General features: G+C 43.3%; 1 protein-coding gene across 2 annotated transcripts in view; it reads right to left on the reverse strand.

Annotated features, from left to right (window-relative positions):
* The window catches only part of PEX6 (peroxin 6), a 44,420-nt gene extending 31,982 nt beyond the window's left edge, over positions 1-12,438 (reverse strand). The window contains exons 1-6 of one of the 2 annotated variants that reach the window (XM_086814420.1): positions 12,117-12,438; positions 10,813-11,502; positions 10,452-10,698; positions 10,169-10,310; positions 9,856-10,054; positions 9,522-9,740 (exon numbers count right to left, since the gene is read on the reverse strand). In XM_086814420.1, the coding sequence (XP_086670546.1) occupies positions 9,522-9,740; positions 9,856-10,054; positions 10,169-10,310; positions 10,452-10,698; positions 10,813-11,502; positions 12,117-12,395 (1,776 nt within the window). In that variant the 5' untranslated portion in view covers positions 12,396-12,438. The remainder of the gene's footprint in view (positions 1-9,521; positions 9,741-9,855; positions 10,055-10,168; positions 10,311-10,451; positions 10,699-10,812; positions 11,503-12,116) is intronic. The other variant, XM_086814421.1, reaches the window with a different exon arrangement.
* Between the last annotated feature and the right edge of the window lie 8,967 nt (positions 12,439-21,405).

Below are 21,405 nucleotides of genomic sequence, written 5' to 3' on the forward strand. Positions count from 1 at the left end.
CCTTTCTAGCAGGAAGAAAACAATCTGCTCCCCATGAGCACGCAGCCATGCGAGCTTGCATCACTCCCATGCCAAGAAACATAACCAAGTGACCTGTACTTGCAGCCAAAAACCCAAGCACATAGCTGAATTTGCAGCCAAACAAAAACAGTCCATAAACAGTCCCGAAACAGTCCCCAACGGGCCTGTAAACTCAGCCACACAGCAGCCAACCAATTGAAACCTTTTAAGTTAAAATCTTTTTGCCCCCTTCACACTTGGGGTTGTCCACACATGGGCTTCCTTTTTAACTCCAATCTGATGCCATTCACACTGTCCACCATGTCCCCGTGCACACCTGCATACTGTCCAGAGAAAAACACAGGGTCGTAACATCAAGAGTAGAGGGAAACCAAGGGCCTAATGAAAGAAACAACTATAGGGATGATCTGGGACTTTAAGACGGGAACCAAGGCCGTTGATCCATTACTCATGAGACCGTGGCCATGGCATCAAAAGAGTACCAAGACTTTCAACAGTTCAGACAATTTCATAGAGATGAAGAATTCCTTGCTTGGAGAGCCAAGAAGGAACAAGACCATAAAAGAACTCAAATGTTTTAATATTTTATCAAGGATTGAACCACCGAAGCCGAAGGAGTTGAAGCTGCTAAAGCCTATCTTTGGGCCAAAAGAGTCACCATTGCAGAAGGATCTAGAGCTACCCGATCCATTTCTCGTGGAGGAGACAGGGAGGCTATCCCTAGGCCCGCTCTCTTGGGTGCAGCATCTTCACGTCAAGAAAGATAATCGGGATCCACCTCAAAAGAAGAAGTATAAAGACCGATCCCCATCAAGAGCCGAGTCTCAAGAGAAGAAGGATGGAAGTAGGGACAAATCTCTGTTGGAAAATATACCATCTCCACATGGTCTACATGTACCCTAGCATGCTTGTACAGGTCATTTCTATGAGGCTCTGTATTAGCATAACCATGGTTGTTAGAGGCGTCAGAGGCATTTGGTACGAGGCGGGTATGGTACGCACCTCGAAAGACTCGTACGTACGTACGTCGTATGTGCGTACGGCGGGCGGGCGTACGGCGTGCATGCGTACGGCGGGCGGGCGGGCGGGCGGGCATACATACATACATACATAGTGATAGATTGATATAGAGTGAAAGTTGAGAGAGAGAGAGAGAGAGAGAGACTAGAGTGTGTATGTATGAGCCTTGAGGGAGGGAGAGAGAGGGTGTGTATGAGAGAGGGAGAATGAAATGAAATGTTATATTAACGTCTTCAAAAGGCCATAATGACCTATGAGACCAAAAAGTTACATCCAAAAAGTTACATCATGGTGGATCTAATACAATGTCTGGACTAAAAAACCAGAAAATGAAAAATAAAGATGATACTACTGGCACCTAGAAAATGAAACTGGAACTGGAAGGTAAACAGAAACCCTTATAGGGTGTGAATATAGTGAGGGGGGGGGGGGGGGGGGGGGGGGGTACGCTATGGAGGTGAGTGGAGTACAGTGAGGGGATACAATATCATGTGGGACGGGGGGGGTACACTATGGGGGTGCCTCCATCTCATAATATGTGCCACATCGGACGCTGGCGGATCTCCTCAATATCCTTTGTGGTCAGCACCCTGACTGGGTGTCCCGCATGTCTCGCAAGAATAATCCGAATCCGCCGCTGCAACCTCTGTCTATGCTGGAGCCTGGGATGCCCTCCTCCGTAGTCGTGGGCGTCTGGACCACCCAAGCTCAATCGCATGATCAATCAGTGTACCACTGGTGTGTGCGGTATCCATGTCCTGCTGCTGCTATGGTCCATCTGGCGCAGTGAGAGAGAGTGTGTGTGTGAAAGAAAGAAGAAAGAAAGAAAGCTGTATTGAACGTCTGCAGAAGGCCAAAATGACCAAAATAGTCAATCCTCATCATTTGGATACATCATCAAGATTCAAGGGCTTAAGGGAAAATGAAATGAACTGAAATGAACTGGTAGAGTATAGAGATAGCTCCAAAAGTGAGTATAAAAAACATCATCATCCTAGTGTGTGTTTGAACTTTGGGTCTTGAGAAAGGCTTAAGGAAGGGAGGGAGAGAATGTATGAGAGAGGGAGAGAGTGTGTGTGAGACGGGCTGCCTTGGACCCTTAAAGCCCCTGTCTAAAGACTCAAACCAGCAAATAAAAATAAAAATAATATAAAATAAAAAATTTGTGGACGCCTTGATCAAGCAGTCGTACGCCTCATACACCTAGAGGCGCGCCTCGTAACAACTATGAGCATAACTAGCAGACTGGCTGACTTGCTCGTATATGAGGTATACAAGGGTTCTCACCCTTCTCCTCATATCTCATCTCATTTTTGCATATTTGCTAGAGGCCATTGGCTGTTGGCTGTTGCAACAGTCTCTTATGCTTGTAAGCACCTACGGGCTTCCCTCTTGCTCATTTTCAGCAATAAACGTTTGTCTACAGCCTTCTACAATTTGTACTTGGGCCTACAACCTGTCTTTTCTCTTTCTTTCATGCTATCAAAGCCAAAGCTGACTTCCAAGCACGAAAGTGCTGCGTTTTCTGCATCTAAAGCCTGGGATTGCTGCGTTTTTGCTGTTGGAGGCTGAGGCCCTCTTCTAGGTGCCGAGGACAGGTTCTTGAGAGATTTGCTCTCTCTCTTTCTGTTCCCCACCCTCCCTCACTCCCTTTCTTCTTTCTCTCCTCTTGCTCTACCTAGCTTGAGAGGAGGCTATTTGCTGTTTTTTACTACAGCCCTCTTGCTTCAAAGAAGGTTTCTTGTCAGAGGACATGGCTTCAAGAGATTTCTCTACTGCTGCTCCTTCTCCAGTTGATACTCCAGTCTCCAGTACCTACATAGCCTGGATCCCCTGCTCCCACTCCCCAGGTGGTTCCTCTTCCCAATCTTTCTTCTCTGAGTTTCTCTCATCCAGTTCTTGCTCCCACCCCTACCCATATACCATCCTACACTCCTCCCCAAGTCAGTGACTCCATGAAGCTTATAGCAACCAACTATCATACACGGTCTTTCTACACTCAGTTATTGCTGGGAAGGAGCCAGTGTGTGAATGTCCATCTCCACACCTCACATGGTGGACCCTACTTTGAGAAGCATATTGGATGCTCAGGCCCGTCTTATCATCATCCACTGCATGACTTCGTCTATACAGGCACAGTTTGTCTCTACCCGGAGTAATGCTCATCAGATGCGGATGGAGATCCAAAGGAGGTATGGGAGAGTTTCAAAAGTGAAGATTGCCAAACTAGAGTCAGATCTGGAGAAGATTACAATCAATGAGTCAGATAACATGGTTGAGAAGATTGGAGAGTTCACCCGTATCAAGCTGCAACTTGGGGAGTACAAGAGCATAATCAACAATCCAATCCATAAGCTTCTTGGAAAATTGCTTGCTTCCTTTGATTCTTTTAGGGATCATATTTACTTCCATGATCCTCTCCCTCCTTTTGAGAAAGTCCTGAGTTATCTCCACGACAAGTGTATGCTTTGCGGGAAAGGCAAGTCGGAGTCTGCTTTTGTTGCCCAAGACAAGGACAAAGGCAAAGGCAGAAAGGGAAACTCCAACAACAACAACAAAACAAAGTCAAAGGCAAGAGTAAACGGGATTCAAAGGAGTCCAAGGACAAAAGCAATGAATGTGATTACTGTGGCAGGACACGTCATACCGAGGCTCGCTGCTTTGCTTATCGCGATAGCTCTCGAGCAGCCAAAGCCAAGTATAAAGCCTAGAATGCTTCCAAAGCATCTGACAAGACTACACCAAAGATGAGGGCAAGGACAAGTTCGAGAGGAGGGATCTACCAAAGTAGCATACATGGTAGGCACAGATTCATCTACTTCTTCACAAGATTCACTCCTCGTGATCACAGAGATGACTTCTCCAAAAGAGGTCAATGACACACCTCAAGCGGTGGAATGGGTTGGTGATAGTGGTGCTTTTGCCCACATGACCAATCAAGCCCATATCCTGGAGGACTACCACCTTACATGATGGTTTATATGTACCATGGATTTCCAAAAATCTGTTTTCGTTGTACAAAGCTTCTCACAAGGGACTTGGTGTGTACTTTGATGATGAGGTCATTGAAGTGAGGAAGACTCTCTCGGTTGTTGCCAATGGAGTCCATGATGGGGGTCTCTACAAGATCACCGACTTTGCTTCCCAGATCCCTCACACTGACTCACATATTCATCAGCTTTTCTCTCCCTTGATGGCTTTGGTTTCCTAAGACAAATACTTCTCTGTGGCATTCACGCTTCGGTCATGTACTCATTGCTGCCTTATAGAAGTTCCATTCTCAGCAAGTTGTCAATGGACTACCTCAGCTCGGGCCTCTTTCACACATTTGCTCATCCTGCATGATGGGCAAGCATCAAGATGGATTTCTAGGGGAGGCCACTCATCGGGCAGTTGTGAGGACAAAAGGACGAAAGGACCATATGTACGAGAGATCAGTGAAGGAGATGCACAGGTGGAAGCATAAACAGTAAACATACGAGAGTGCAAAGGAGAATGAGAGAGTTAGACAAGATCACCTTTTCTAACAGCAGTAAAGCTTTACAATGGCAATGACTAGCAATTGGATGTTGAACAATGTGCAAGGGAAGTCGATGAAAGAGTGAATAATGGGGAACTCCTTATATAGTGCAAGAGGAAACTGGCCGACTGCCTCTAGGGCTGGCCAACTGCCTCTAGGGCTGGCCGACTGCCCCTAGACAAATAAATAGGAGAAAAATCCAGTAAAATACCAGATAAATGGTAAAGTCCCAGAACACTGAGATGCACAATTCTAACACCCCCTCTGCAGCTCATAGTGTGCAAGAGTCAGAAGAAGATAAGTCGATGAAGATGCAACCATGGACCCTCCAACACTGCAAATACTGGAATCACCTCGGAGAGAGCACGCACCAACCTGTTTCCTCGAAACAAGATGCCACCACGAACAACAAGGAACTTTGCTTGGCCACAAATTCCTACACAAGTGTGCAGTGAACTCGAAAAATAGATGGTGAGCTGCTGGACACACTGCGCCCATAATCCCCAACAATGGACGGAACACATCATGTCCCAAAAAGCCTCGAACAATGAACTTGGAACAGATCCAGTTCATAATCTCTGTTGTACCAAAGATAACCATGTCCTGCCAAATATCTAATGCTTGGAACTCCAAATCACGGTCCCCATGCACCAGTAGGTGGAGGTGTAATCAGCCCCCTCTCTTGCCCACGAGCTACTTCTGGCTAGAAGCACATGGGGAGAAACTACATGTGTACTAGAGAAGCACACCATCTGGGGTCTCCTGAGCCAGAAGTGCCCTAGGAACCCTAGAAGTGATACTAGAATCTGTATCACTATCCTGTGTCATGTCTTTGCCTTTTCTCTGAGATGAAGCCTTGCCCTTGGTCTTGTCCTTCTTCTTGGACAAACAATCTTTGGACAGATGTCCTCTTTTCCCACAAGAGAAACAACGACTCCGACCTTTCTTTTGAACTGAGGAAAGTGCTTGGTCAGAACTGTTGACTGACACCTTCAACTTACCCTGTGAGATGAGAACGGACGACTCCTCCAAAAGTAGGGAGCTAAGATCATCAAAATCCAACTGAGTGGATGTGACCTGGCACCGCAAAGATCAAGAAATAACATCATAGTCCGGAGGAGGAAGCTTGGTTAGGATAAGAGCAGCCAGCTGAGAAGAGGACAAAGCAGCATCCATAGCCAGTAACTGGTCATGGATAACCTTGGCCTTCATGAGAAAAGATTGCATGGAATTGTTTTCAAGAAATAACAAGCCGTAGAACTGCCCCTGCAAGGTAACTGCCCTCATCGATGAATCTCGAGCAAAGAGATCCTCCAATTTTCACCATACCTTATGAGCACTGGTGAGAGTTCACACTGCCGATGCGACCTCCTCGGTGATGGTCCGCACAAGCACAGAATGCGCCTTCGAGTCCCGATTCTCCCAATCTTGTAATTCCACAGCAAATTCATCCTCCTGATCCTGAGTCCACCGCCTAGAGTTTTGAGGATGCTCGGGCTTCCTTTTAGTGCCCTGAACAATGTCCCACAAACCCTTGTGGGTGAACCAAACCCGCATCTCAAGCTTCCAATGAGCGTAGTTGGGTCCTTTCAACTTGTCATCCTTGTTCGTGCAGGGGGGGAGCCATATCCACACCAGCAAAGAACAAATCTCAACTCTCAAACACGTCTCTCAAGTGCTTTCCAACGAAGCGAGGCACCAGGAACAATCAGCCCCCTCTCAAACCATAGAGAGAAAGAAAGAGGCAGGACAGCAGCAAAACAGTCCAAGATCCACCAGGAACCGCCTACCGGAAGGGCAGGGACTCGTGGAGAAAGAAGACAGTGAAGAGCCACTTGTCTGGCAGCACCACGAGCAAGAAACGCACCACCAACAGATGCTGTAGTAGAAAACGCAACCAAAACACTTCAAATCTGCCTCTAAAGAGCAAAACACAGCCTGTAGGGCTGGCTGACAGCAACTAGAAGAGGGCTAGACCAGAAACGCAGCAAGGTACTGAAACGCAGCTTTCGAAGCTTCAGACCCTTCCCTGTCCTTAAAAAGATCAATGATGTCTCCATGACGCTTAAGCTACTAGACAGTTGGACCATGCACAATGTCTTCCATGTTTCTTGGTTCAAGCCCTACATTTGTTTAGCATTGAAGGAAATCTCAGATGAGCAACGACCGGACGTGGTAGAAGAAGCCGAAGTCATTGAGCCTTAGCATATTCTCCTCCACAGATGGAAGCATGGTTCCAGTCGAAGAGTTCTCAAGTTGTATTGCCATGACAAGCAGTCAAAGTGGGAGCATTATCTTCCTTTGGTTTAGACCACCTAAATGACACTCACTCATCTAGTATTGGTCGGACTCCATATGAGGCAACATTTGGCCGCCGTTTCTCGCATAGTCACAGGGAATGGGCATTTTTAGACTCAGGAATGTTGGGGATGGCAGCATCTTCCCGTTCCCATTCCCGTCCCATGTCACTCTATAGTCACAGGGAATGGCCATTCTCAATCTTTTCCATCCCCGTTCCCCATCCCCATTTTGCGTCCCATGTGACTATGGTTTTTGGTCACTTCTTGTGAGACTGGTGTCACCATCCTTGGAAGCCAACAAGACCACAGAAACATTTTCAGAGATCATTGAGTCCATCAAGGAGCGCCTTGCCAAAACACAAGAAGCCTATACCAAACAAGCCAAGAAGTCGAGAAAGATAGTTCTACACAAAGTTTAGAGATCGAGGTATCCATGCACCCGTATGGCTTGACAAAGAATTCTTCCCAAAGTACCCGCAACTCTTAGCAAACTACTTGAAGGCCATGAACCGGCCACCAAGCTAAGGAGGAGGGAATGACACATGCACTCTGCACTGGAGTGCTATGTAACACACTGGCTCTTCATTTGTGCAACATTTATACGGTAGGATTACCTTTTTCAAGAACATTTTGTCGTATGTCGTGACCCCATTGTGAGCCCCGATCCGAGACATGTCAGGCACAAGCTACATAGGTCAGTCTCCCAGCCTTAAAAAGTCTACATGTGTCAGTCCTCTTACCCACTTGGAGATTTCAGCATATACATTCATGTACGAGCATGTCCAATCAACCCCAAATTAGGGTTTTGCACGTAGAAGCACTTTTATAACAAGCATGCAGTATGGACAGCCCATAAGGCAGCCCACCATGGGCTGCACCTTGGTTTTGGTGTCTAAAACACCATCAGCCCTTCAAACATTCAATCAGCAGCCTATATGGGGCTTCAAACAGCCAGTCGGCCAGCATTAGGCAGTCGGGTAGTAGTTGGGGCACACGTGTGAAAGCACAGGATTTGATGCTATTTTATGGCATTTTCTCTAGTCCAAAACTGGCCGACAGCCTCTGAAGCAAACCGACCAGCAGGTATTGTCCCTATATAAGAAAACGCTCAGTCCTTGCATAGATCATCAATCATCATTTCAAGCTTCAAGCATTCAAGAGCAAAAATGTGTGCCTAGAGCCTCCGGCCTCTTGTACATACATCAAGCATTCAACCCTTCATTGTGCTATAGTCCCAAAGGCCTCAATGAAGATCTTCTTCAGCATTCAGCCGGCATATGTGCATCCCTCAGCAATTCTAGGCTTGCATAGTGGTCATTGAAGAGATATTCAAAGTGTATTGGATAGCTTATGGTTCAGTCTGCGTTCGGTCTTCCTCGTCCTTGCGTTGGGCAGTCCCCAGTCATCATTCACTATCATTGTACAAAGTTCTCCAAAGAAATACAAGCAAATACTCCTATGGGGGGCCCTTCAGTGGGAAATTGGAACCCAATCTGTGTCGACTATCTATCTTCTCTCTCTACTCTTTTCTCTCAAATCTATCTTCTCTCTCTACTCTTTTCTCTCAAAGTAGAGTGGAATGCATAAACTCACAGGTTTAAAGAAGGCTTTGTTGTGCATTACGACGATCAACCTATATGGGGCCTCAAACAGCCAGCCGAGCGGCAGTTGGGACACACGTGTGAAAGTGCAGCATTTAATGCTATTTATGGCATTTTCTCTTGTCCAAAACTGGCCAACAGCCTCTGAAGCAAACCGAGCGGCAAGTATTGTCCCTATATAAGAAAACCCTCAGTCCTTGCATAGATCATCATTCATCATTTCAGGCTTCAAGCATTCAAGAGCAGAGATGTGTGCCTAGAGCCTCCGGTCTCTTGTGCATGCATCAAGCATTCAGCACTTCATTGTGCTACAGTCCCCAAGGCCTCACTAAAGATCTTCTTCAAGATTCAGCCAGCATATGTGCATCCCTCAGCAGTTATGGGCTTACATAGTGGTCATTGAAGAGATATTCAAAATGTCTTGGACAGCATATGGTTCAGCCTGCATTCGGTCTTCCTCGTCCTTGCATTGGGCAATCCTCAGTCATCATTCATTATCATTGTAAAAAGTTCTCCAAAGAAATACAAGAAAATACTCTTGCTTACAGGGGGCCCTTGAGTGGATAATTGTGACCCAATCTCGTGTCGACTGTCTATTTTTTCTCTCTACTCTTCTCTCTCAAAGTAAAGTGGATTGCATAAACTCACAAGTTTAAAGAAGGCTTTGTTGTGCATTACGACCGTCAACCTATTGCAATTTGTGCATGAGTTGATGGAGCTGTCCCAATGGAATACCCTTAGACCAAAGTTGCATCATGACAAGGTTTCCAGAAGCAAGATTCTCCAAAGCCATTATAGATGTTGGGTGGCCTTAATCCTCAATAATCTGAAGAAGAGCCTCTTTGTAACTTGGGTTGTGCCCAGATGCTTGTAGAGCAGAGAGACGAGGGGGCTACCAGCTGAGTATGAAAGGGTCATACGCATGAAAGAGATTTTCATAGCAATGCATGGAAAAGGGATGAAAAGAAAAGGCAAAAAAAGGACTGCCTAATAAGACGATATATTACAAAAGAGCATGCAGCTTTAATATATCATACACCTAAAAAGAAAATTGTGCACCTTCTCGTTATTTTCTTCATGAGATAAAGCAACTTTACACTGGCTACTAGGGTGAAGAAACTGGTGGAGAAGCTCTGATCGTTGCTGCTCATCTAGAGATTTCATTGTTAATTCATGAGTAAAGCACCTGCGCAGAGGGGGTGTCAAAGCCTCTGTGCTTTCAGCAGCAGCTACAACAAGAACAAGACCGGGTTTATGCCCTTCAAAGCGAAGCATGAACTTCAAGCACCCATGCAAAAACAAAAACTTTCGTCAGAGACCTTGTCAACTCCTTTGTGCATTTAAGTGAGTTGACTAAAGACACATTATCATGGCTGCAATGCTCGGCATGTACTTGTTCTTGTCTTGCACATGCATCTTGGGGAAGAACCACTGAAACTTCATCCGTAGCTGTGTTCAGGTTGTAATGAATGGATTCTCGAAGCACAGTGCCCACCCGTGAAACCCCTCCAGCACCATCAGAAGGGGGTCCAGCTGTGGGATTCTTTCCCAAGGCTCCAAAACGCCTAAGCAGCAAGACGGCAGGAGCATACCTGCAGATAACCCCAGTTCCCCAACCCCTTTCAATCAGACATTAAGAACAAAGGCAAGAATGGCTCAAGCATTCCTGTGTGAAACGACAATTATGAAAAGATGTCGATTACGACCTTCTAGCAACCTCAAAGGCTTGGACAAGGGCAGCAGCAGTTTTCCCTTCCGAAGGTCCAAGAAGCTCAAAGCAATTGTACTCCACTACATGTATGCCTAACTCTTTTGCTGCATACTTGACCACGGTACGCTTTCCACATCCTGTTTTATCAAAATACATAAAATCCAAAAAAGCAAAATGAGATATTTTAAGAGGTACATGCGTATAAAAAATATGCTTCAAGTCGCAACATATAGAAAACAGGAGCACTTGAAAGGGTTATAAGGCTTCATGAAGAACACCTGCGGGGCCACATAGAAGAACCGCTGTTCTCAAGTTCAAAGAAGGTGCATTGGGATGAAGCGAGGGAGCTAACAAGCGTGCCAGTTGTTCAATCACTGGTACCATCCAAGCTGTTGGTCTTGTGTCTAGGTTACGAGTATGTAACAAAGGCGGCAACTGAGAAGGCACAGAGTTCCCTAAAACCAAGGCTGTCTGGTTGCAGTTTACCCAAAGAAAAGGTTCTGATTCTGGCTCCATAGCCATAACCTGACATGGCATAGGTCAATTTTCACAGAGAGTCATGCATGGATTCAAAAGTATACTTGGAATTGTATAATGTGTAAAGCAGGTTAAAAATATATGTATATAAGCAGCGAAGACCTTGAAAAAGATTATGCACTCTTCCACCATGCCGTTCATAACTTTACAATGTTTTTTTGCATCAAAGGGAACCCGCACAGCAAAAAGATCTCCCCTTGCAAGCACTCTGCTACACTTGAAGTAGTCTTGCAGTGCACTGTCCACATCCTCTTGTCTCTCTTCTGACAAATATTGCATGTCCTCAATTGCAAACTGAGATATCCCTGATACTGGAACTTTCACATGGCCTATCCGCACATGAAAGGCAAATTTCAAAGGAGCTTGTTCAATGTTTTCTTTGCCTTCAGCTATGCGCTCTAGAGAACAATCAGATGTAGCGGGCAGCAACTGCCATAAAGAACATACATCAACCTTTGAAAGTTCCAAGTATGACGGCTCCAAACAAGACTTTTTGGAGCCATTTGAACGTAATTTTTCATTGCAATGGCATGATAACCATAGCTGAAGCCATGTTATGTGAAGGCCCAGGTTGAATGCCAGCATGGGAGACATGTATGCCACATCCCCACTCAGATCAGATGTCGTAATTGACTGTAATGCAACTGATGGTAGAAAACACATTCCATAATCATTGCACCCGGATGCAACATTGCCATTCTCCTTCAGGCAATCTGACAACCTATTTGGAGGATCCAGAACTACCACTCTCGCAGGCCGGCCAACTCTTGTATGTGCATGCTTCACCATCACCTATTATTTGAACAAAAGAGGGGAAAACCATCTGTGATCAGTAGCATATAACGTAATAATTAGATCGATGACACATAGCCTACTTTGGTTTTTCCTTTTTCCATGACCATTTTGCTCAATGTCATTAATTTTCCATTATTTTTTGAACAGGGCAAAAGGGGCCAACGTTGAGCCATTGAATATGATCCATTTTAAACAAAAGAAAAGATGAGTTCCCTTTGGTAAAGGAATGTGGTAACCATGTTAGTTTATTTCATCCAATTTTTCCCACTCCTGAAAAGAAGATCAATGGACCGTGTTTTATAAATTTTCTATTCTTTTCCCACCAAAATGAAAAAAGGGAAAGGGATTCCATCTTTGATCAACAGCCCGTGTGATGTTAAAACCGTTTTTTGGAACCCCAAAAAAAAAAGGATACCATCGTTGATGACCACGTTTAATTGTTCCAATTCACCAGCCCAAAATCAAGAGGGGAATTTTTTTTTTTAAAGGAGACTTGATCAAAGGCATAAAACCCCTTTTCTAAAGATTAACCAATATACTTAATTATGTGTGTTTTTTTGTTGGGCATTTGTGTGTGTGTGTGTGTGTAGAAGGGGAGGGGGGTAGCTTACCCATGAACCGGAGCAAAGGGAAAGACGCTTCAGTGTTGCTACAGAGAGACCCACAATGTCTGCTCCATCCAGAGGTGTATGGAGCGCTCCAAAACGCTCCAAAAAGCAAGAGTTTTCCAACTGATCATGTAGTGTAAGAAGGCCAGCCTGCAATTTGATCCCGGGGAGGGGAGGATACCCATTGAAGGGGTCTGTGTCAGCGCTCACAATTTTCCTGTTGAAAGTGGAGAGAACCGCTGCTGTGCGCTCCAGTATAAGAGGCTGCCTCCTGCGACCCATTTTTACAAATTCCAGCCAACTGGCCTTCGCTTGTTCAGCCACTTCCTTCTATTGCACTTCAATTTAAAAGCGCAAGGTGGTTTCACATTTCAGGCCGCCCAGTAAGCGTCTCGGGCGGCCTGCTATGAATGTGACTGCCGGCCCACGGACACGCATCTTTTCCCACAACAAGATGTTTTGCTCAAGGCTAACGTTTTGATCAAGGGTTGGTAATATTTCTAAGGGCCCCTTTATGAGAGAAACGACCATCTTTGAGCACCTCCCACGCTTGCCATCCCAATGAGATCTTATGGTGATCATCAATAGATTGACTACTTTTGGAAGATTTAGATATGTGCTAACATCCACTGTAAACACACTAGGATTATGTGCTGACATCCATTGTGATTATGGTTTTTGCAAAAGCCATGGAGTAATTGCAATTTTGATGGAACTTTGGAAGCTAGTTTGGGCTTGTTTGGTACTTGTGCTGTTGGTCTAGGGATAGCCCCCATGGTTTGTGACCCTAAAAGAGCCTAATTCAAGGCCTACAGGGGATTGACCAAGTAGGAGTATTTAGCGGCCTTGAAAAGGTTCCATATAACCTCTCATTTCAAAGAGCACCCCACACCTTCATTGATTGTGGCACATCACAACCTCTATTAAAGCAGCAAAGAGCAACAGAGAGTCATTTAAGCTTCAACTTTCAAGTCATCTGTTGTATCTGCAAAAATTTTCAATAGAAATTTTTTGTTTATTCTCCATCTCGTTTGCACACGCACATATGTGGAACTTGTGAGCTTGTAACCAGAAAAGGCATGTATTGTGCTTGCAAGCCATTTGTTATCTCAACACAAAGTTTCAATAGTAATTTTTAGTTTACTGTCCTCTCTTTTGTTGTGTAATCTCAAGAATAAATTGTGCACTCCCTTGTCAGCTCGACTATGTGATTTGTGTATAAATAACTCTTAAAAAAATTTATGACTTGTGTGCTTGGAAAGATCATGAATGTAAGTGTGAAGTTGGCCACGTCACATAGTGTGCTCTCTTTCATAGCATTGAGGGCTTTTCTCACATGGTATCAAAGCCCAAGGCATTGGAGATTTTGCTAGGCTATCCAAAAGAAGATATTGAGAGATATTATTGAAAGGGTTCACCCACTAACATTTGTGCTATAAGGATGTTTGACATGCTAGTGATAGGATCTATCACGACTAGTCTATGGGGGGCAGGGGGGAGAAATGACACTAAGAGAAATTGTTGAAAGGATACACCCATCAACTAGTCTAGGGGGATCAATGGGGAGAAAGGACACTAAGTGATGTTGATTGTTTACCTTAGGATTAGAGACAATTGAAAGTTTATTTTCTTAAAGATTTAAGAAGAAGGATTGTCTATTAGCCTAAGGAGGATTGAGAATCCTTTGCACCAAAGGAAAAGTAAATTTCAACTATAATTTCTTGGAAGTGGTGTGGTTTCACCCACTTGACCTACCGTGGCAATTTGTCATCTTACACACTCAAACGGGCACTTCTCTTTTGTAAGACAGCACTATAACATTTAAAGCAGCCTTATCTTGTGCTTAATGTCAAATACGGAACATCTAAGGACTTAGTGAACATACTTGCTTAAGACTAGTTATAGAGGTTGGACCATTTTTTAGTTTGGTTGGCCTAGTTTGAAAACTAAACACTATTATATAAGTCATTTTTTACAATAAGTAATACACAATGATTCCCTTGTAATAAAATACTTATAAGCTCTTCTCTTCCCTATTCTTGCTTGTATATTTGCCATTGAATATTGCTTGCTTAATGGATTCATGCTAGATAGATTTGTTTGTAGGTTTCCCTCTTGCATAAGCTTCCTCTTTTTCCCCCACCTTCTTTTGTGAAAGTGAACCATCGGAAAGACAAATCTCTTTTTGCCTCCGTCTAGGCATAAAGGGCTCTTCCTTCACCCCTTTGGCAAGGAGCATTCGGGTGTGATAACAAAGTGAGGATGCAACATGGACAAGCTAGCACACCCACATCGGGAAGTTGTATTTATGACTCAAAGGCAAGGACCAATGACACATGCTTTGGCACGGCTACGGTAAGCTCTTGACTTGAACATATTTGGCATCATTGTCAGACTAGCCTAGGGCTCATCATCCATTCATTCCAAGCTATTACCTAGTGTGTTGATTAGGAGGTCACACTCCAAAAAACATATGGTTTTAGCGCTTTGTATGTGCTAGTTTTTTTGTTTTTAATTTTGATTTGAAGTTTATTTCCATCAGGGCATTCTATTTTCGTATCTTGGAAGGAGAAAACCCTAGTTTCTTGGCAATTTGCATGATTTTAGAGGCCAAAAGGATTAGTTTAATTGCATTGAGATAAGGAATAGCTTAGTAATTGTGATTTAATGCACTCTGAAAACATGAGCATTAAGCTTCATTAGGTGTGTATTTGAATTGGTAGCTTAGAAGCACGTAAAACCAATAATAAACAATTAAAAAAAGCACTTAAACACTTGCATAACAACCATTAACTAGCATTAGGACCCTTAATCATCTCTCATCAAGTCCAGAAAACCTCCAAAAACTCTAAAACCAAGCTAAACGAGCTCTCGAGTTGGGAGACATCCCGTGAAAAAAGATGTCACACACTGATCTTGGAGACACATGATTGTGGAGACGTGAGGTGTGAGTTTGGACACGTAAGCTATGAGTCTAGAGACGTGAGTCCACATACTTGAGTTAACACACGTGAGTCAACTAGACATGAGCCTAGAGGTAGGTATACCTAATATTGTACCAACCAATTATTATTACTTTAAAAACTTTTAAGAACATACCTACTTATGTCCTTTAAGGGTTTTCTTATCATACAATCTGTACTAGCTAAGATTTTCAAGAAAAATTCTTGTCCTTTGTAATTATTGGGACATTAAAGTATAATTATTGCTCAGTAATTGCATCCTAACCATGTCATAGGCCTATTACATAAAAGTATAAGCCCCAAGTACGCCTATTTTAAAAAAATAAAGCACGTGAATCTAGTTCATACAAAAAAGACATGAGCCTATAGGCGTGAACCTAAGCATGAACCTAGACATATGAGCCTACTGCATGAACGTAATGAGCCTGGACACATGAACCTATAGACAAGAGCATGGACATGTGAGTCTAGAGGCATGAACCTAGAGACATGAGCCCAAGGGAGAAAAAAGAAACTAAAAAACTCAAAACTAAAATATATAGACGAGAGCCTGGACATGTGAGTCTAGAGGCATAAGCCCAGGGGGGGAGAAAAAAGAAACTAAAAAACTCAAAACTAAAATATATAGAGGAGAGCCTGCACATGTGAGTCTAGAGGCATGAACCTAGAGACATGAGCCCAGGGGAGAAAAAAGAAACTAAAAAACTCAAAACTAATATATATATATATATATCTTATAATACAAAGAAACAAATTTTTTTGGTATCTTAAGCAAAATAGTTATGTCTAAAATCGGTTTCAGACCTGCTTCAAGAAGCACTGGAGAACGTTTTAATAGTGACACCCTTGATACAAAACTGATCTGGACTAATTATTGGAAACAATAATACAATCGATATAATATATCAAACCACGCTTCCTCAAACCTAACAAGATTTCAATGCTAGTAGCAGCAAACGACTAGAGACTCCTTGGGATCCACCTCTATGCAAGGAGCTTTGGAATAAAATGAGCCAATTAAATACAAACGTGAGCAAAGGAATAGTGTAACATCTAGAAACAGAAGTTGCCAAAGTCCTATGAGCCCTAGATTCACCAATTGGTTGTGTAAACATTGCTATAAACTTCATGAAAAGGGTACTAAATCACCCTATCTTTGGGCAAAGCTCTAGTAAAGGAGTAGGAACACAACCACAAACCTTAAGGTTTGCTCTCTGAGGAAGTGGTCAAACCATGTTGGGGATGCTCACAATGTTCCAAACATGTTGATCTTGAGCTGGGTTTGTCCCAAGCTGACCACGACCAACTAGCAGCCCAATAACCACAATTATGGTAATCGAGACATGTCTCTTTTGTTGTGCCACTAGGAATGAGTTTTTCCTAGTACAGTGAACAACAAGTGCACACAATGTAGGTAGGAGTCCCACTCTCCACAAGAGCTCATTATAGAAGCACCTTCACCCCAAGAAGCTGACCACCACGACCAACTAGCAGCCCAACAACCGGAGTTACAATCGAGATATGTCTCTTTTGTATACCATTAGGGATGAGTGTTTCCCAATACACCCAACAACAAGTGCACACAACATAAGCATGAGTCCCAACAACAACAAGTGCACACAACATAAGCATGAGTCCCAATCTCCACAAGAGCTCATTATAGAAGCACCTTCACCATGGATCCAAGTTCCAAATCTACTCCGTTTAAATGAGGGACAAGGAACACGGGGAAGGGTAAAGATCCAATGTTAGGGACTACCTCAAACCAAAGGGACCCACAAGAGCAATCTTATAACGTGTTCTTAGCTACACCGAGCCTATAACCTTAAAGCCAGTAGGCTGACAGAAGACAAGTACCATTGGAAAACGCACAACCCAACCCCATAGGGCACAAGAGATTCTGTACCCTAAAATCCCTCCATTATGTTTCATCACCACATGAATATGCAAAGGACATACTAAGGATGGCATTTGAAATGGGAAGGGGGGTGCAACAAGCATAGCACCTACAGGCTCAGACGGGCAAAATCACGCTAATCCAAATCTCAAAAATGATGACCAAATTTTATGGAATTGGAGATCCCATTTAATACCTAAAAGTTTGATCAAATTTGTGAGGCCATGGGAAGGATTGATGATCCCACCAAGATCTATTCATTCGGACTTTACCTTGAAGGAAGACAAGGTCTTAATGAAGGCAAAGCAAGTCATTAGATTAATTCTCTCTAACCCCACATGAAAAGGCCAGCTATATGAGATCTTGAGACACATTCATTATGGGATTCTCACCCAGTGGAGCCAGATGAACCCCATCATACAGATATATAACCTCAATCAAGATGAGGGTGAAACAATGCGGGACTATATTGCTAGAACTAAGTATCTCCACATGTGATGCAGCCCTTGTCAGAGACTAAATGACATATCTCTCCTTGATCAATTTATGATCGGTCTTAAGAGCAAGAGGCTTCATGACCATCTATACAAGTCTTGATAACAAAGTAACCACCAGTTATGTCTAACCTAGCCATGTGGTGCTACTTATTCATCAACTCTACATTCTTTACTAAGGAATATCACTTCCTTGAACTTACAACACGACCCACCTTAACTACCCCATCCATGAAGATCTGCTTCACTCACCATGCTAGCCATGCAGAGCCTCGTTCAATGAGGAGTGAAGTCAACTTAATTTATCACATTCCCAACAACCAATACAACCCATAGGGCCCTTTGACTATATCAAACAGTCTACACTTACCTTGAGCAAGCCCTCACCATTAGAGATGTCACCATTAATACCATCCATGTGGCTTACCTACCCACATTAAAGAGGATGACCTTGAAGATTCCTTAGAAGGCAAATAGGATATAACTAAACAAGTTGATGAGGCACACTCTTCTAGTTTTTTGGGTGATAAAAAAATAAATCCCCAAGAGCCATGATTCTACCCCACACACCACTCCACCTGATCTAACTCTACACCCCACCCATAATCGTCTCATCAATCCATTTGCATCCTCCTCCATGGGATTACCTACTTCATCCACATTTCAACCCCAATCCTCCCTAGCTTAACCACCTCGTCAATCATATCCATGAGACCCTACATCATTAAACCCTTCCATGAGAGGCCTAATCTCAATGAGATAGCAACATTACCACAAGACAACTCAACAAGAGGCTAGTGAAGATGATGGGAAGGACCCAAGGGTGTCTATGAATAGCAACTTATATACCCACCCAATGTGTGGGATCTCACATTCCAAGGTAACTCACATAATAGCCTTGATACACCCAATGTGCGGGATCTCACATTCCAAGGTAACTCACATAATAGCCTTGATACACCCAATGTGTGGGATCTCACAATCCTAGGTAACTCACATAACAGCCTTGATACACCCTTTGATATGGCCAAAATCCATCTGGTGAATCAACACATGGGTCATCTATTTGCCCAGTGGAATATCAACCACTTGGCAAGCTAGCACTTTTGTTGATCTCAGGGACTACTACACACCCAACCCGAGAGTGGAGCATGCCTTATCTCCTTAATGGCCACACCAAATGTGGCAAGAGTACATAGCTACACCCAAAGAGTGGAGCATGCCCTATCTCCTTAATGACTACCAAATGTGGCAAGAGTACATGGCCACATCTAGAGAAGTTTGCATATTGACCCAAGGTTCATGCGAATCAAAAGGTGAATCAAAAGAAGGTGGTCCTGGAGCAAGTTCTCGCGAGTGGAAGGGAAAGGGCCCGCCTTCGACTTTCCATACATTGATGGACCCACACCACTCACCAACATAGAGCAATAATTGATCCACATTGGCTCTATCCCAAATGTTTAATAATGATAAATCAACAAAGTAATAGAAGTTTCCCACCTCCATTGCAGCTCTACGGGCAATGTCTGTGACATGCATCAACATCCAATGATCTTGACTCCCTAAGAAAAAGCATGTCAAGGAAAGTAGGAAAGAGAGTCAAAGAAAGCAGTCAAGTTGGAGAAATCTTCAAGTTTAGAGCACACATAGGAGGGCACATCACATGTATATTTCAGTATGGGCATCACATTTTCTGTCCACATCTTGCACCTCATGACATGCATGGACACATGCACCTGCAATAAACTTGTCAACGCCAACCCTCTAAGAACATCTTTAGATGGGGGGACCATGGTGAGCATAAACCTGGCCCATGGTACGACCCATCGCCTGGGCACTTACATAACTACCATCCATCTATAGGTACCTTCAAAAAGTTTCAATATATGTAACCTCTGCTCTTTGACTATTCAACACAAAGCCTTGGGTCAATGCATTAACTCTCATGAAGAGCTCATTCTCTAAGTATCATGCTATGAGGTATGGGCATAATATCTTATCATTCATTGGTTGGTCTTAATGCTCATTCTACCAATCAACAAGTGCATAGGCCACTTCTCCAACAACTGCTTGAACTCAAAGGGCCCAAGCCCCTTCAACAATAAAAGGAGGCCTCACATGAAGAACTTCTACTTTGTATCTACAATACCAACCCTCTAGGAACATCTCTAGATGGGAGACCATGGCAAGTGTAAGCATGGCCCATGGTATGACCCATCACCTGGATACATAGATGACCATCATCCATCTATAGGTACTTCCAAAGAGCTTCAATGTATGCAACCTTTGCTCTTTAGCTCTAATTCACCACAACCCAATCTTACCCTAGGTTGATGAATTAACCCCGAAGAGCCCACTCTCTACGCATCACACTACGCATAATATTATATCATTCTTTGGTTGGTCTTGGTTCTCATTCTACCATCGCTTGAACTCGAAGGTTCCACACGAGTTCCACATTAAAAGGAGGCCTCACATGAAGAACTTCTACTTTGCATCTAGCTTTCATGCCACCTCGACAAGTTGCCTAACCACTAGGGCTATCCAAAGATAATCACTAATAAGCTATGCATCGAGTTGCATATTGATCTCAAACCATACCACTTAACCTCACATGCTAGCTTCACGGCGTATCCTGGTCCATCCACACCTCTCCGATCCAGTAACAGCTCCACCACTAACTTGGGTGATACCAGGATGTAGTCACCATTAGGAAGGGGGCTATGTTAGCCCCTTTGTAGATTTACATGGTGTCGCATGCTCGAGACGACCTACCATCAGATGCTTTCCATCTTACATGCTCGAACAAGCACTTATCTTTTGTAAATGGCACTGGAATATATAAAACGGCCTTAACATGAGCATAATGTCAAATAGGGAAAGTCTAACAACTTCATATACATACTTTTAAGACTAGTAATACTGGCTAGTGGACCATTTTTAAGTTTGGTCAATTTAATGTGAAAACTAGTCACCTATATACAAGTTAATTTTGACACTAAGCAATACACATTCATTTTCTTGTAATAGATTACAAGGCACTTGTATATAAGTCAATTTCGATATTAAGCAATACACATTTATTTCCTTGTAAAAGGTTACTTGGGAGCTCTTCTCTTCTCTTTTCTTGCTTGCATCATGTATTCTATTGAATTCTTGCATGCTAGATGGTTGCTTGCTTGAATAGGTTTTTTTATAGGTTGCTCCCTCTCATTCACTTCTTCTTCCCCCTCCTTTTTTGAGAAAGAACCACTGTTAAGGCCAATCTCTATTTGTATCCATCTAGAAAAATAGAGTTCTTCCTTTACCCCCTTACCAAAGGGGCATTCCAATGTGGCGATGGAGTTAGGACAGGACATGGACAAGCTAATGCACCCACATTGAGGAGTTGCAACATTCCTCCCTCCTCCTTTTTTGAGAAAGAGATCCTTATATTAGTTAAAATCAACCATCATAGGCTAAATGTACATGTTTGGAACCCTTGTATGAGAGGTAAGTTTCCTCCCTCCCTAAAGAAACCCTAAAAAATAGACCATAATACTTAGATAATCACATTCTTTCTCTCTTTCCTTCTCTCTTAATGTAATTAGGCCAACACTTCTCAATTAAAAATAAGGTAAACATTCTTTCTCTCTTTCCTTATGTTTGACTTTAATTAGGTAAACACTTCTCAATTTAAAATTTAGTTACTGAAGGTTCCTAGGTTTCTAGTTGTTGCCAATTCTCGCTTTTGAATCAAAAAAGAAGGAGAACATAGCTAGCAAGGTTGTAGAAAGGAAGTACATTAAATTCTAGCATACGGTGAGTATTGGACTCAACTTTGTGTCCAAGATTCACCTTACACTTTTGAGGGCAGCACCCCAAGATAACTTGTCTAGCATTAGAGGAGTCTTGGCTAAAACTCAAATTGCACATCTAAGTGGCCACACATATGTGAG

This window comes from Cibotium barometz, chromosome 20 (genome assembly GCF_041138505.1).
Source record: "Cibotium barometz isolate CiBa-2024 chromosome 20, ASM4113850v1, whole genome shotgun sequence".
NCBI classification, from domain to species: Eukaryota; Viridiplantae; Streptophyta; class Polypodiopsida; order Cyatheales; family Cibotiaceae; genus Cibotium; species Cibotium barometz.